General features: G+C 42.8%; 1 protein-coding gene across 6 annotated transcripts in view; it reads right to left on the bottom strand.

Annotated features, from left to right (window-relative positions):
• Nucleotides 1–429: 429 nt before the first annotated feature.
• ASCC1 (activating signal cointegrator 1 complex subunit 1) overlaps nucleotides 430–16,288 on the bottom strand; it is a 176,816-nt gene continuing 160,957 nt past the window's right edge. For 5 of the 6 annotated variants that reach the window (XM_078345628.1, XM_054242939.2, XM_035268034.3 and 2 more), the window contains one exon: nucleotides 430–2,163. In XM_078345628.1, the coding sequence (XP_078201754.1) occupies nucleotides 2,047–2,163 (117 nt within the window). In that variant the 3' untranslated portion in view covers nucleotides 430–2,046. The remainder of the gene's footprint in view (nucleotides 2,164–16,288) is intronic. The other variant, XR_004731955.3, reaches the window with a different exon arrangement.

The following is a 16,288-nucleotide window of genomic DNA, read 5'->3' as shown; positions in this document are numbered from 1 at the left end:
AAAAAACTCCTACAAACATAAGTCTTAAGTCTCAGATACCCTCCAAAAGAAGTGACATTTACTTCCTGGCTGAGGTTGCCCAGTGGCTTGTCAGAAAGACACCAATGAGAGAGTGCAGGCACACCATGATGAGATGGGGCATAAACTCCACAGTCGGCTTCATAATTCAGCACTATCCCTGGAGCACATTCCCAAGTGCCATCTAACAATCTGAGGTGAGGTAAAATCTCAGTTTATATAGAAAATGAATATCCAATAGAAAAAAAGAGGCCTTCTGGGAAAAAAAAAATCAGCCTTGCAGGTGCTAGTATGTAAATCCTGCATGAATGATCAAGCTATGCTGGTGAATAAGTGAGGGCAACATTGTATCCCAACATAGGAAGGGGGTCAAATTCAAACTATGTGATCATACTAACAGGAAAACCATTACTTTAAACATTCATTTATTGACAAGTGATTGTGCAGTCCTAATAATAAATCTCAGTGTTAGACAGTCCTCACAATGTAGCGACTTGGCACAAAGTTAAGAAGCAGACTTAAAGAATAGAAAGAAAGGAAGAATCAAGATAAGAATAAGGAAGGAGAGGACATGGAGAGAGGAAGAATTGAGGAGGGAGGAGTGGGAGGCTCAGGCTCCCCAGCATTCACCCTGGAAGGATGGATGCAACTGCTGGGAATACCCACTCCCTCTGCTGGTCCGTGGTGAGGAAGGAGTGAGTGCCTCCTGGGGCTGACATTCTTCTAGTGAACTCTGCACAGTCCTGCTGATACCATCAGTTTGTTTTGCTGCTGCCTTGAAAAGTAAACAGAAAAGAGCTACAATACTGCAACTCTATCAGGGGCATGGGAAGACGAAGGTGGAGATGGGTGAAGGAACAGGAATCCAACAAATATTAAGAGGACAACCTTGGCTGGGGTGCAGTGGCTCACGCCTCTAATTCCAACACTTTGGGAGGCCAAGGCGTGCGGATCACAAGGTCAGGAGTTTGAGACCAGCCTGGCCAATGTGGTGAAACCCCATCTCTACTAAAAATACAAAGATTAGCCAGGTGTGGTGGCAGGCAGCTGTAGTCCCAGCTACTCGGGAGGCTGAGGTAGGAGAATCACTTGAACCTGGGAGGTGGAGGTTGCAGTGAGCTGAGATCGCGCCACTGCACTCCAGCCTGGGCAACAAAGTGAGACTCTGTCTCAAAAAAAAAAAGACAAACTTTGGTAGGAAAATGATAAACCAAGCAAAGTGAAAGGCAAAAACCTTTAATAGTTATTTTGTTAAAGATAAAATTCTGGGTAGTAAAGGAATTGAAAGCAGAGTCTCAAAGAGATATTTGCACACCTGTGTCTGTAACAGCACTTTCAATAGTCAAAAAGAAGCAAGCCAAGTGTTCACTGATGGAGAAACAGTGTGGTATACACATGTAACTGAACATTCGATTATATGTATAATACAGGAAGGAAATCCTGTCACCTGACATGACATGGATGAACCTTGAGGACATTATGCTAAGTGAAATAAGCCAGTCACAAAAAGACAAGTAACTATGATTCCACTTATGGGATACTGAGAATACTCAAAACCACAGAGACAGAAAGTAGAACAGTGGCTGCGGGGGGATGGGCAGAGTGGGAATTACTGTTTAATGGGCACAGTTTCCGTTGTACAAGCTGAGAAGCCTGTGGAGATGGGTGGCAGTGACGGCTGCACAGCATTATGAATGTATCAACAGTTAATGTTGTTGAACTGTGCGCTTAAAATGGTAAAGACAGTAAGTTTTATGAGTATTTTACCAGAATTTAAAAATTAAAAGGAAGACAACCAGAAAGAATACACTAAGGGTTATAGGCACAAGTTCTCCTTTTGCCCACCACCATCTTGGCTGGTAGTTTGACGGCTGTAGACAGCATTAGAGGCAATGGTGAATCCATGGAGAACCACCCAGGAAAGTCACCATCCAAATGTCCACATCCCTGCTTGGCAATTAAAACGAAGACACTTTTCTTCAGCACCTGGTGAGGATGTTCAGTTTCTAGTGCCTTCCAAGATCCACCTCAGGAGAAGTCAATTTGCCCACAGGAAGCGTAGTTTCCAAAGCTGTCTACTGTGAACCTCTGAGAGATATGAATTGAATTCAGCTTCAGGGAACCAAAGTAGAAGTTCTCAAACAACTGAAAAGGAAGAATAAAAACCCAGAATGAATGTTTAAAGTATAGATGAAAATATTAAACATCATTTTCTCTTGTAAAAACACCAAACCACAACAATCCCAACAAATGTCTCATGCTTTTTCTTTTCAGTGTTTACTCTGAATAATGATCCAGGAGAGGAGGGATGGGGGTGGGAGTGAGAAAAGAACAGCCAGCTCTCCTCTCCGATTACTTCTAAAGTCTCCTCTGACAAATGCACCAGAGAAAGAGGTTCTGTAAACTCAAATCCAAAATTCATCTCTTGAGCAGATATGACCAAGAACTTGTAGCAAAAACCCCGTGGCCAAACACTGACTCACACAGCCTGGCCAGGCTGCTTCTGACTTCGTTACTGACCATGCAGGGATCCCGGTTTTGTTGCACCAGGGTTAAATTTGACGTAACATACGCCTCTACCTAATCAACACCATTTGTTAGGAATGCTGACTAAAATCAATAGAAGATAAGGCTCCTTACTCACAAGTGATTCAGACAAGCCGCTGAGGGGCAGAGAACATCCACAGGCACAGAACAACCCAAGGGGCACTTCCACTTGCCAACAGAACAAGTGCAAGTGATTACTGATCACATACCTTTACTGAATGTAAATTCAAGCCAGCAACCTAAAATAAATACTTTTTACTATGATCCTGCACTTTATAAAAGCTTTCAAGTGTGTCAGAGGCAGGGATGAACCATACATACTCCAAGAGGGACTGAACTTTGTGATTACCGCATTTATAAGGCAGAACCCAAAATGACATCAGAATTCACCCCTGGAAAATGCAGCCATACTGCCTGAATAAGGAGTGTCAAAAGAATAAAGAGTGTACCTTCTTCTGTTAGGATGTAGGAACTGCTCTTTCTTAAAATGTCAGTACAATCCCAAAAAGCCTTTGTGTTTTAGAGATAGGGTTTCTCACTCTGTTGCCCAGGCTGGAGTGCCCTGGATTGCAGTAGCGTAATCATAACTCACTGCTGGCTCAACTCCTGAACTCAAGCAATCCTCCCATCTCAGCCTCGTGAAGCACGGAGATTACAGGCATGAGCCACCATGCCTGGCCCCAATAAAGCCCTGTGATACACGTACCCAAGATGCTTGAGTGGATCTTTGCACATAGGCAAGTGACTGTCTTTTCACTTATTTTTATACAACCTCCACACACATGGACTTTGGCCACCATTGCTTTTCCTCTTCCTGCAATTAATGGCCTAGCAAAATGCCTGAGGGTTCATTAAAGGCTAACTTTATAAAGCCCTGTAAATATTGATTCTTCAACATGACATCAACTTGACCCCAAAGATCTATTTAGAGGTTGTGTGCTGCATTGTCTTGTGTTTCAGAAAGGTGATCAGCTCCTGCCTGCATTGATTTACACAATTAACTTCTCTTCCTGGCTTTGGCAGCCTGCTCAAACCATATCCACCCTTTTATGTAAAGAAATTCAGCCTGAAATGGTTATCTGCTAATCCCTTTGCTGAATATTAATTTGAAGTGAAAGACACATCACTAAGACTGACAGATTTATAGCTCTGCAAACTGAAGCCTTCCAGGTATAGAAAAGCTATAACCAAGGAGGCAATAAAAGACAATATAAAGGAAACTCATCATTCTTTCAACAAGTTACTTTTTAAGGATTGGCAGGCTGTGGGTTCTCTACCTTCTCTTTGTGCCTGTGTTTTCAAGTAGTCGGGAGGCCACAGTGAGGAGCTGCAAGTGACCTACCCATGACTTCACTTTGCCTTATGCAGATGGCCTACGGACAGTGTGATCTGCCAGGGATATTCTCCTGCTCCAGGTTTAAGGAAAGAGCAAATGTAGCAGTCATGAAGTTAGCTGGGATGTGACTGCAATGAGGTAAGAGAAAAATTGAAGAGAGTTAACTAAACATAAATTCTCACATCCACTGAGGCAAGAGCAGGCTGTGCAAAGAGTGCTGGATTCTAAATGTATGCCTGGACATGGAAGTTGTGTGACCGTGGGTAGAAAATACTGCCCACTGTAACAACTACCACCGGTCAAAAGATCATAATGGGCAAAGACCTAATAAGAGCAAGTACAAGGCTGGGCGTGGTGGCTCATGGCTGAAATCCCAGCACTTTGGGAGGCCGAGGCAGTGATCATCTGAGGTTGGGAGTTTGAGACCAGCCTGATCAACGTGGAGAAACCCCATCTCTACTGAAAATACAAAATTAGCCAGGTGTGGTGGCACATGCTTATAATCCCCGCTACTCAGGAGGCTGAGGCAGAAGAATTACTTGAACCCAGGAGGCAGAGATTGTGGTGAGCCAAGATCACACCATTGCACTCCAGCCTGGGCAACAAGAGCAAAATACTGTCTCACAAACGAACAACAAAAAAAAAGAGCAAGTACAAGTACTCTGTGTGCTCACTGTGGAGGGTTTAAAAAAATAAAAAGTACCTTGTCAACTGTAAAGTGCTACGGAAAATTAGTATTTCCATAGCAATATGGTATTTCTTATGATGTTTTTAAATATCTCCCTGCCATCATTACCCGTGGGTTTATTTTACCTTTGTAAGTCGCCATGTTCTTTCACACCTTTTGATAATATCACAACTAATGGATTTCTCTCTCATCCAGACATCCCTAGTGCCAGTGCCAATCTTCATGTCGCCCTTCCTACCTCTGTTCTTGTCCTCTCTATATGTTTACAATGATTTAGTAACAGGTAATTTACTAGCAATTTTTCAGTTATCTTACTGCTTAGTTATTGTTTTTTTTTAATTTTTTATTTTTTATTTTGAGACAGACTCTGTCACCCAGGCTGGAGTGCAGTGGTGCGATCTCAGCTCACCACAATCTCCGCCTCCCACGTTCAAGTGATTCTCCTCCCTCAGTCTCCCAAGTAGCTGGGATTACAGGCATATGCCACCACACCCAGATAACTTTTGTATTCTTCAGTAGAGATGGGGTTTCACCAAATTGTCCAGGCTGGTCTCAAACTTCTGACCTCAAGTTATTCGCCTGCCTTGGCCTCTCAAAGTGCTGAGATTATAGGCATGAGCCACCATGCCTGGTCTGTTATGTCGTTACTCTTTGTTTTTTTCCTTTTCCTTTATTTTGTTAATAGAGACAGGGTCTCGCTATGTTGCCCAAGCTGGTCTTGAACTCCTGGGCTCAAGCAATCCTCCTGTCTTGGCCTCCCTAAGTGCTGGGATTATAGCATGAGACACTGTGTCCTGCCAATGTATCTTTATTCTTAAGTCTTTCTTTTAGTTCTGTCAATTATTTCTAGTGACTCACTAAAATATAAGCCCTAGAGAGGAAGAAACTGGATCCTACCATACACTGTAACATTATCTAGTAGACTGCATCTGATCGATAAATATCTGTTGGACAAAATGACAATGAAAACCAATGCTGTAGCTGTCTATGTAATCCCCAAGTCTGGAAAGAGAAAACTATGATATGCACTTGTCTAGACCGGATTTCAAGGTCTAATCTATAGGAATTTCTAAACAGGACTCACCAAATTATATTACTTCAAATCAAGTGGGCAGGGGACCTTTCTACATGTTACTTATTTGTGAAAACCTAGATCTCTTTCTTAGCTTCATTCCTGATCTGGAATATGGTTGTGCACCTGATGTTATGCATTTTCATGCAAAAGAGGCACATGAAGCAGTTCTGACTCCCAAGTGCTTACCTTCTCATTAGGGAGAGTGCATATCAGAGGAGGGAAATGCTGATGACCTGGGTGTGTCCACCTTATGAAAAGTCACTGAGTCCTTTGCTCTGTGATCTGTGTACTTTTCTGTACGTTTCTGTATGTATGTTCTATTTTAATGAAAAAAGTTTACCTAAAACAACATAGGCAGTAAAGGTTAAGTGTGTGAGATGAGAGGTACAGGCCATCAATAAACATAGTAGAAGGTAAGGAAACAAAGGATGCTGAGGGCTGAGGACCTAGGAAAGCAACCTGGACTAGACCAGTGCTGGGCCTCGTGACAAGTATGGGGCATTACACAGAGGAGAGAGGGCAGCCTGCAGGCATTAATGGGCCTGGTGGGCTGGACCAGGCTGTTTAGATGTCTAGAAGGTTCCTAGAGTGAAGCAGTGAGACAGACAGAGGAAGGAGAATCAGATTAAGGGTGTCTAGGGGACCTGAGGGTCAAATTCACAAGTTAGACTTCATCCTACATGATGGGGAACCACTGAAGGCTTTAGAGTAGGTTGGTGGCCCGAGATGAAAACCACATTTTAGGGAGATTAACCTGGGTGTGATGTGTTGTGCTGACTGGAGAAGGGAACAAGAGAAAGTAAAGAAAGGAGACCATGGTAATAGTTCAGTCAGGAGGGTGATGTTGAGTGTCTAAATTACAAACAGGCAGTGGGCTTAGAAAGACTGGAGCAGATGTGAATGAATGAATGAAGCCATGAATGAAACACAGACCAGAGCTAAATGACAAGAACTTATGAACACAAAGAAGGAAACAACAGACACTGGGGTCTACCTGTGGGTGGAGGGTGGGAGGAGGGAGAGTAGCAGAAAAGATAACTACTGGGGACTGGGCTTAATATCTGGGTGATGTCATCACATGCACAACAAACCCCTGGCACATGTTTACCTATGTAACAAACCTTCACATGTACCCCGAAACCTAAAATAAAAATTAAAAAAAAACATAGAAACACCTTGGTGACTTTCTGGATGAGAAGGAGATGGGAAAAATCAGTGATGATGGGTCAAACGGGTGTGTATGAGGCTACCACTGATAGTAACAGAACATTTCTGAGAGGGAGCTATTTCACAGGGAAAACGACGACAAGTTCAGGTATGCTTATACACTCACAGCTACCTCACAATGACTAACTCTCTGTGTCCCAAGCCCTTCTCCAATCTAGGATTTTCCTGGAAGACTCTGAGAATATGCATTAGAAACATCTGTAGCACAGTTAAGTGGAAACAGATCACCATAAAAGGCTTTCCAAGTGTCCCTTCTTTTATTGAGTTGTAGTTCTTTTTATATGAGGGAAATGAACCCTTTCTGTCTATGTTACAAGTTGCAAATACATATATTTCCTCCAGTTTGTCACTTGTCTTTTGACTTTGCTTATGATGGTATTTACCATGTTACTTAATTTTTATGAATTAACATTTATCATAACAGGAGATTTTAAAAACAAAGTTACTAAAGCCAATAGTTAAATATTAAAAGATCAGCTGGGCGCAGTGACTCACACCCGTAATCCCAGCACTTTGGATGGATGGATCACTTGAGGTCAGGAGTTCGAGACCAGGCTGGCCAACATGATGAAACCTTGTATCTACTAAAAATACAAAACTTAGCTGGGCGTGGTGGCAGGCACCTGTAATCCCAGCTCCATGGGAGTCTGGGGCTGGAGAATCGCTTGAACCTGGGAGGCAGAGGTTGCAGTGAGCAGAGATTGCACCACTGCACTCCAGCCTGGGTAAGACTTCGTCTCCAAAAAAAAAAGATCAAAGTGAACCATAAATATGTAGGTATTGAAAACATGAATAAAGATCGCAACAGCCAACATTTATTAAGTAAACACATGTGCATTATCTCATTGCATCCTCACAACCCCAGGAAATAGATCCCAAGATTAATCCCCATTTACAGTTGAGCCTTAGGTTTAGATGGCTTAAGTAACCTAACCTGCCCAAAGACATACATAAAGTTGACAGTATTCAGGACATCCCAAAATATGGCACCTTGGCATTTAAGCAAACAGCAGAAGGAGTAAAGTCTCTCCCACCTTCCATAGCCCTTCTTCCCTGCAGATGATAAAACCTAGAAAGGTCATCCTGTGACCTCCTGTTCTTCTCCCCCGAAGCAGGTCTCTCATTCGACAGGTACCCTCCCTTTACCCAGAGGAAAGAAACGTACTTATCTGTGAAGATACAGGGCATAGAGAAGAACTGGAACAAACAGGCCTTGCTAAGAGTCCCCTCAGTTTATTACCATTAGGCCACATCCTCTGTCCTACTACTGCACTTCTCCATGACAGTCACTTTTTATCAAACCTAATTTTAAAAATACACAAGTTATCTCTTCCTTTGGATCTTTATTTCTGAAGGCTCCTGTGTCATGTAAAGCTTCTATTAAATAACTGTGTACGCTTTTCTCTTATTAATCTGATTTTGTTACAGGGGCCTCAACCACGAACCTAGTGATAGGTGAGAGAAGAAATCTTTCCTCTCCTACAAAGTACAGGTAAAAAAAATTGAGTTTTATACCCAGGCAGCCTCACTCTAGAGTCTGAGCCCTTTGATTCCTGTACTCTTTTGCCTCTTACTTTGGGTGGCTCCCCGTGAAACAGGGCCCCATTAAATAGCCACAGTTAGGAACACTGACCCAGACAATTCCCGAAGACTGAAATGAACATGTTCTTTCACGTGCTATTCCTAGATTCACTGCCACAGCTTTTCCTGGACGTGGCTTAAGAATCCGATGGCTCTAGCTCAGTTGGAAGAATTTTCATTGAATTCTGGATGAAAATAAGCAAAAGTCAACTAAAAGGCTACATTTAATTTGGTACTTGAATGGGAAAAGAAGAAAAAGCTTAAACTACAAGTTTAAAAAAAAAGAAACTCGGTTGCTCTTTTGAACCTAAACTAAACTCGAAGAGCAGAGTGTTCTATTGTTTAGAAAATAATAGACCTAACAGGAAAAATTTAAATTGAAAACAATCTAGTTAAGATATCTGAATCATGTTGAGTTTTTTCTCCTCACTGTTGTTTTATAACAATTCCCATGGGGATTTTGAAACCTAAACCATTTTCTTTCTGAAAACATTTTTCTCTGACACACACACGTATTGTTATGGAAGTCAGTATTTTTTAAAACCTGCTATAAAGGAACATAATAACGAACAGTACACAAAACTACAAAATACTTAATGAGGAAATAAAAATAGAATTAAAACTGCCAATTGCTGTGATATCACTAGTAAACAACTTGGACGATTTAAGAAAATTTAAAACGAGGCCGGGCACAGTGACTCATGCCTGTAATTCCAGTACTTTGCAGGGCAGAGACAGGATGATCACCTTAGCCCAGGTGTTCAAGACCAGCTTGGGCAACATGGCAAAACCCAGTCTCTATTAAAAAAAATAGAAAAATTAGCCAGGTGTGATGGTATGCATCTGTGGTGGGAGGATCACTTGAGCTGGTAGGGTGGTACAGAGGTTGCAATAAGCCAAGATTGCACCACTGCACTCCAGCCTGAATAACACAGTGAGACCCTGTCTCAAAAAAACTAAAAAAAAAAAAATTAAAACCTAAATAAGTTTGACATTTGAAAACTGTTACACACACACAGCTGCTATCCTCTGTCAAGTACTCATAATGATAGAGACAGGAGGCAGAAAAATCCTAGGCAGACAGGGGCAGGTCCCCAGCAAGACTCGACCTTCACGCTGAAAAGTATGAAGCCTGCAGACCAAAGTGAGAACTTCTATCCCTGTCTGCCCATTCTCTCCCAATTGGTTTTTTATAAATAACGTTTTTTTACCAATCAAATGTTGCCTTTTCCAAAACCGCCTACAGCCCACCTCGCCCCCCTCATCCTGTGCCTATAAAAACCCCAGATTCAGTTGGTGGAGGGAGAGAAGCGGTGTGACTGGACAGAGGCAACCTGACTTCAAAGAGATGTCTGGACTTTGGAGGAGAGATGGCTTAACTTGGGAGAGATGGCTTGACTTCAGGGAACAGCTGGCCAGAGACAGGGAGACTTTGAGGGAAGATTACCTGCCCATCCCGTTCCCTTGTCCCTTTTTCAGCTCCTATGTCTGCTGAGAGCCATTTCCATCGCTTAATACAATTCTCTGCCTTCACCATCCTTCAAGTGTCGGAGCAACCTCATTCTTCTTGGATGCTGGAAAAGACCTTGGGACCCACTGGGTGCGGGTACCCAGAAAAGGCTGTCACACTGGCCCTTAGCCCTCACTGGCAGAGGGCAGTCACCCCACATGACAAGGCAAGGGTACCACTGAGCTGACAGCACACTGCTGTCCACGGACAGCAGGACTAAGAGAGCATTCTAACACACCCTCTAGGGCTCCGGGGGTTGCAAGCACCCTCATGTGGGCACTGCCACGGGGCCCACACAGAGCCTGCTTCTGCTGGCTCCCAGTATAGCCAGCCAGATCCCATACTCCCTTACTCATGTGCTCCGTCCCACAAGGGGTTGAGCATGGCAGGCCAAATAAATGGGGTACCCTTATCACAAAACCCCGTCTTGATGAAAGGGTCAAGAAAACTCCTGCAGTCAGGCACAGTGGCTCACGCCTCTAATCCCAGCACTTTGGGAGGCCGAGGCGGGGGATCACAAGGTCAAGAGACAAAAATTAGCTGGGCGTGGTGGCATACACGCCCAGCTACTCAGGAGTCTGAGGCAGGAGAACTGCTTGAACCCGGGAGGCAGAGGTTGCAGTAAGCCAAGATCACACCACTGCACTCCAGTCTGGCACCTGGTGACAGAGTGACACTCTGTCTTAAAAAAAAAAAAAAAAAAAAAAAAAGGGAAAAGAAAAATCCTGGGCGTGGTGGCTCACGCCTATAATCCCAGCACTTTGGGAGGCTGAGGTGGGTGCATCACAAGGTCAAGAGATCGAGACCATCCTGGTCAACATTGTGAAACCCCGTCTCTACTAAAAATACAAAAATTAGCTGGGCATGGTGGCGCATGCCTGTAGTCCCAGCCACTCGGGAGGCTGAGGCCGGAGAATTGCTTGAACCCAGGAGGTGGAGGTTGCAGTGAGCCGAGATTGCCCCATTGCACTCCAGCCTGGGTAACAAGAGCGAAACTCCGTCTCAAAAAAAAAAAGAAAAAGAAAAATCCTCTATCAATGATATCTTTAGAAAATTAAACTTTTCCTATCACCAAGTAAAAACAAAAATATGGACCTTTGATGAAAGGTTTTTGGTCAAAATCAACGTTTCCCGGACAAAGAATGGCAAGATAAAATCCAACCATCCGCTGTCCCCTGCTCACATGATCTATGAAGCCTACCATCTTTAGTTTGTACATGTCTCTTTCCTACGGAGAACACAGAGGGAATTATTGATTTCTGGTAATGTTGTGGTATACAATGAAATAAAACAAACAGCAAGATTTAAGGGCTCACTGTGGTCATTTTTCCTTGCATTCATTTCAAACCTTGTACTCCTTCCCCACTGCCCTGTGACATAGTCATCGAAGACCAGAAATAACTTCAAATGCAACAAGACTGCAAAAAGGAGACCAGTAATCTCAAACAGAGGACCCAGGGAAGGTGGAGAGGGGCCTTCTCTTCTCATATCTGTGACCTCAGGCTACAAAACCGAATGAATGGCCAGTCCGCAACCCAGCTCACTTGGCTTCCCAAATGAGGTTCACTCTTTTTCTTCAATCTTAGACAAAGCTGTGGTTAACTCTCTTTCAAGATCCCTCTTTTAAGGAAATCTACTTCTTGTGCTGGAGGCCTTGGTGAACTATTTGCTGTCTCAATACTACTTGAGTAAGAGGAAATTCAGTTTTGAAGCCAAAAGTGAAAATTCAAAATATTCAAGTCTTATTCTAGTTATAGTCATTCTTGACATATACGAGATAAACCAACCCTTAGAATATATCTGGTGCAACTGAAAGTGTTAAGTACTGGGGTTCAATTAATTCAAGCATTTAGAAGGATGCACTAGGTCATAATTCTCTTTAAGAGAGGATGCTATTGTTCTCATGTATGGCAATCAGACTTTTGAAACTCAACAGTGAACAGGAATAGCAAATGCATGCTACTTTGAGGTTTTCCCAGTATTTTTCTTCCTTAGTCTGTTTTACTAACTTCTATTTCTCACAATTATTCCATTTATAGATGAAAGTAACAGCAATAACACCATTTTGTACTTAATAATAATGCTTAACCACCTACCTCCCTACCAGGGATGGTATGAGGATGAATAGAAGATAGGCTGACAAGCACTCTGAGCTCTTGGGGAAGGCACTCGCAGTATGAAGCCTTGCTGTGGTTAAATAACATCTTTCATCTAAGGATCTAAACATGTCTTACAAAGCCCAACTCATTAACTCCAAAAAATTGCTATGATATTAACCAGAGATGAGCATTATTATCCCCATTTAGAATATAAGAAACAGGGACAAGCTAGAACCACTAATACTATGAGATAAATTTAAGAGTTCCTGGGATGAGGCCCAGGGTACAGGCCAGTAGAAGACCATGTCCGCAAGGCAGTGTGTATGTGTCTCTCAATGCCAGTAACAAATATGTACCAAAGAACGCCAAGTGGGGAAGTAAGTCCATCCCTAGGCTATGCATATACAACCAGATAGTGAAGAATGAGAAGCAAATGATGTAAAAACCTATCATCACAGCCCTTGGAAGATCCCAGCTGCAAAACAACAAAATCAAATAATGGTATATTTCAGATGCATTCCTCGTGAAGGAGACGTCTAGGTATAGGACTAGTATGACTTCAGGTAGCAAACAGAAATATATAAATACCAGACTAAAAATATAATAGATTTTGAAAAAAAACCAAGGTTTTTCGTATGTCATCCTACTAATCTCACTTAGAATTAAGATCACTTTAGTGGGAGTTAAGTCATCAAAAAGAATTAAGTTTACAAATAAGATCCCACCCCCCACCAAAAATAAATTTTGTTTCAAAGTTATGTTTATTAAAATTCCTCAAACCTAAAAAAAAAAAGGTTCTGAGTTTCTGCCAAATACCATGCATTTGTCTTCCGGGCCACCTGTGAGATTACTTCTGATGACAGCAAATGTGGGAGGTATGAAAAGGCAAGAAGGAAGTGAAGATCCACCACATCGGGGTCAAACAAAACCTTCCATCTACTTAAAAAATATTCACATGGGCTGTGCCCAAGTGGATTCTTTCTAAATATCATCACAAAAGAATGTAATTGAGCCTGTTTACCCACATGAAGAGGAACATGTGAAGGTAAGCCATGTTCCTCTTCACACAGACACACATACCTTCACCTAGGAACAAAAAATAGAAATTTCTTTTCTACTGAAGAGAGGGGACAAAAAGTTTCTTGGGGCAGACTAGACTTTAATGCTTTCCTATTGTGAAAAAAAGTAATTCAAAATCTAAGCTGTTGGAACCTTAAAATATTATGAGGCTTAAGGGAATGTGATTATGGGACCTGAGTCACGTAAACATGTAGCTGTAACCTAGGCAGCAGTAACTGTTGTTTTTCTGATTATAGATTAGCCTTTTTCCTCACTTACATTGTTTAGTAGATTGTTGTAAATGAATAAAGGATGCCAGAGAAGATCCCCTCCCTTTTAACTGTTGATCTTCATTATAGATTAAACTTCCTTCTTACCTTTCTCATACAAAGAGTTAATGACCATCACATCATCTAGGATGGAATGTCAAATATACCCTTTTTTTTTAAACAAGGTCTTACTCTGCCAGCCAGTCTGGAGTGCAGTGGCATGATCACAGCTCACTACAACCTCCACCTCCCAGGCACAACGATCCCCTCACCTCAGCCTCCTGAGTAGCTAAGACTACAGGTGCATGCCACCAGGCCTGGCTAATTTTTGCATTTTTTTGTAGAGACAGGGTTTTTCCATGTTGCCCAGACTGGTCTCAAACTCCTGGGCTCAATGATCCTCCCACCTTTGGATTACAGGCGTGAGCCACCACACTAAGTCCTACACTCTTAGTTGAAAAGGAAGTGAAAACAAGCTGTGCAGAAAAGAAAACAAACTGTAATTTACTACATTATAACTCATAAACCAATCTTGTATAGAAAATGTTACAGGCGGGGCGCGGTGGCTCACACCTATAATCCCAGCACTTTGGGAGGCTGAGGCGGGTGGATCACAAGGTTAAGAGATTGAGACCATCCTGGTCAACAAGGTGAAACCTCATCTCTACTAAAAATACAAAAATTAGCTGGGCATGGTGGTAGGCACCTGTAGTCCCAGCTACTCGGGAGGCTAAGGCAGGAGAATTGCTTGAACCCAGAAGGCGGAGGTTGCGGTGAGCCGAGATCGCGCCATTGCACTCCAGCCTGGGTAACAAGAGCAAAACTCCGTCTTGGAAAAAAAAAGAAAAGAAAAGAAAGAAAATGTTACAATCCTATTAAATTTCTTTGTTTTCTGCCTATATTAGCAGGATCTTAACTTTTAACTTTAAGCATTGACTTCATTTATCTGAAGTCCCTGTTTCCCAAATGGCCATTCCCAGCTTTTCATTTGAATAAACTTTTAAAAACTGGGTTCTGGCTGAGCATGGTCACTCACGCCTGTAATCCCAGCCCTTTGGGTGTCTGACGAGGGCTGATCACCTGAGGTCAGAAGTTCAAGACCAGCCTGGCCAACAAGATGAAACCCTGCCTCTACTAAAAATTCAAAAATTAGCCAGGCATGGTGGCAGGTGCCTGTAATCCCAGCTCCTCAGGAGGCTGAGGCAGAATAATGGCTTGAACCTGGAAGGCATAAGTTGCAGTGAGCCGAGATTGTGCCATTGCACTCCAGCCTAGGGGACAAGAGTGAGACTTCATCTCAAAAAACAAAAACAAAAAAACCCCAAAACAAAAGAAATCTAGGTTCTGATCCTTTCCATTATCGTTGGTTGACACTATCAATGATTATAACCCATTCCCTCCCCCAGTTTCTCCATCTTTAAACAGGGATGATCCTTCACAAGGGTTCTGCAGTTACAGTAAGATAAATTATAAGATGAAATTTTGAGCTCTGATTATTACTGTCGCTCACTGACTATAATCTCCAATGCATCACTATAGGAACCAAAAAGCAGAGTATCCTTAAAAGAAAAAAGGAGATTTATCAGTTACTCTGACAGCTTGCAGGCTCTGCAGTCATTATCTGGTCTCATAAGGCTGTAATATTTTTAAAGACCAAAATAGGAACATCTACTTCAGCATAAAAGACAACAAGGCTGGCAGGTAGTGACTATCCTAGAGTCATCTCCAAATACAGCCTTAACTCTGCCCAAGATGCCACTTTCAATCTGAAACATCAGACTGCAATGATCAGTGGTGTGAGAGCCAATAATATTATAGTAGCTAATAATAGCCAATAAAAGAGAGGACATAATGCACTTCCAGAAGGCCTGGGGCACCTCAGATCCAAGGAGCAAGGTCAAGGGCAGACTGTGGGAGGAGCAATTCTTATCAACATCATGGCCTCTGTGAGGGGAGCAGCAATAAGGCTGTTAAGTCAGTAGAACAGCTGTGATTTTTCAACCCATCAGCATGCCGCTCCTGTTTTTATCTCTACTAAAATAGTACCAAAAGGTTTGTGTGTCCCCAAAGCCCAAGTCGCCTCTCCACTGACTGAGATGGCATTCCTTGCACAGAATGGGAACAGGAACTTCCCTCACTTGTCCTGCTCTCAAATCCCCTGTCTGTCTTGCGGCAGTGAGCTCAGATGAGCATCAGCCTGACTTAAGGATGTGCTGGCAGACGGCAAACAGAGCCAGGGAGGCAAGGCTTGAAAACTTCCTTCAAATAATCACTTAGGGATGCACTTTGGGAATCTGGCCTGAGGCTCACTGCTGATGTAAGGATTATCAAGTTGAAGACTGCTGGTAAGGCCAAATGACCTATTAGAGGGTGACTTAAAACTGCTACATCCAAACAGGATGCCAGGCAGTTCTGCTGAGCACCTCAATATTCAAAATGCCGAGGGACTTCCCCTCTCTGCAGTCTTTCAATTTTGAAAAGCAGAAAGAAAAAAATATGAGTAGGGGGGTAGGAGGTGGAAGAGAAAAGAGGCTACACTGACACAGATGGAGAACCTATACCTAATCTCAGCACAGGCCGGGTATACTCTGCCCGTTTCTACATTACCATGCAGAATTAGCCTCAAGAGGTAAGAGCTGAAAGTTCAGTTTGCTGCATGATTTCTTCTCAAGGAAGCCTTGCCACAGGGTATGGATATTACTGCTTTACCTGACAAAACTGCCCCTGGGGCTAATGGCTCCAGAGACTCTTCAAGGCTGTGACCACCAACCCTAAGGGCAGGCGCCCTTTCAGAACTAATTTAGATGTTTCTGCAGATAAACTGAATCCCTTAGAAGAAGGCCTCTTCTTAAAGCTCTTATTTTTGGTGTGCTCATCTT

Source organism: Callithrix jacchus, chromosome 12 (assembly GCF_049354715.1).
Source record: "Callithrix jacchus isolate 240 chromosome 12, calJac240_pri, whole genome shotgun sequence".
In the NCBI taxonomy this organism is placed as follows: domain Eukaryota; kingdom Metazoa; phylum Chordata; class Mammalia; order Primates; family Cebidae; genus Callithrix; species Callithrix jacchus.
The sequence above is the reverse complement of the archived record's forward strand: the minus strand, read 5'-3'. Positions and strand labels throughout refer to the sequence as shown.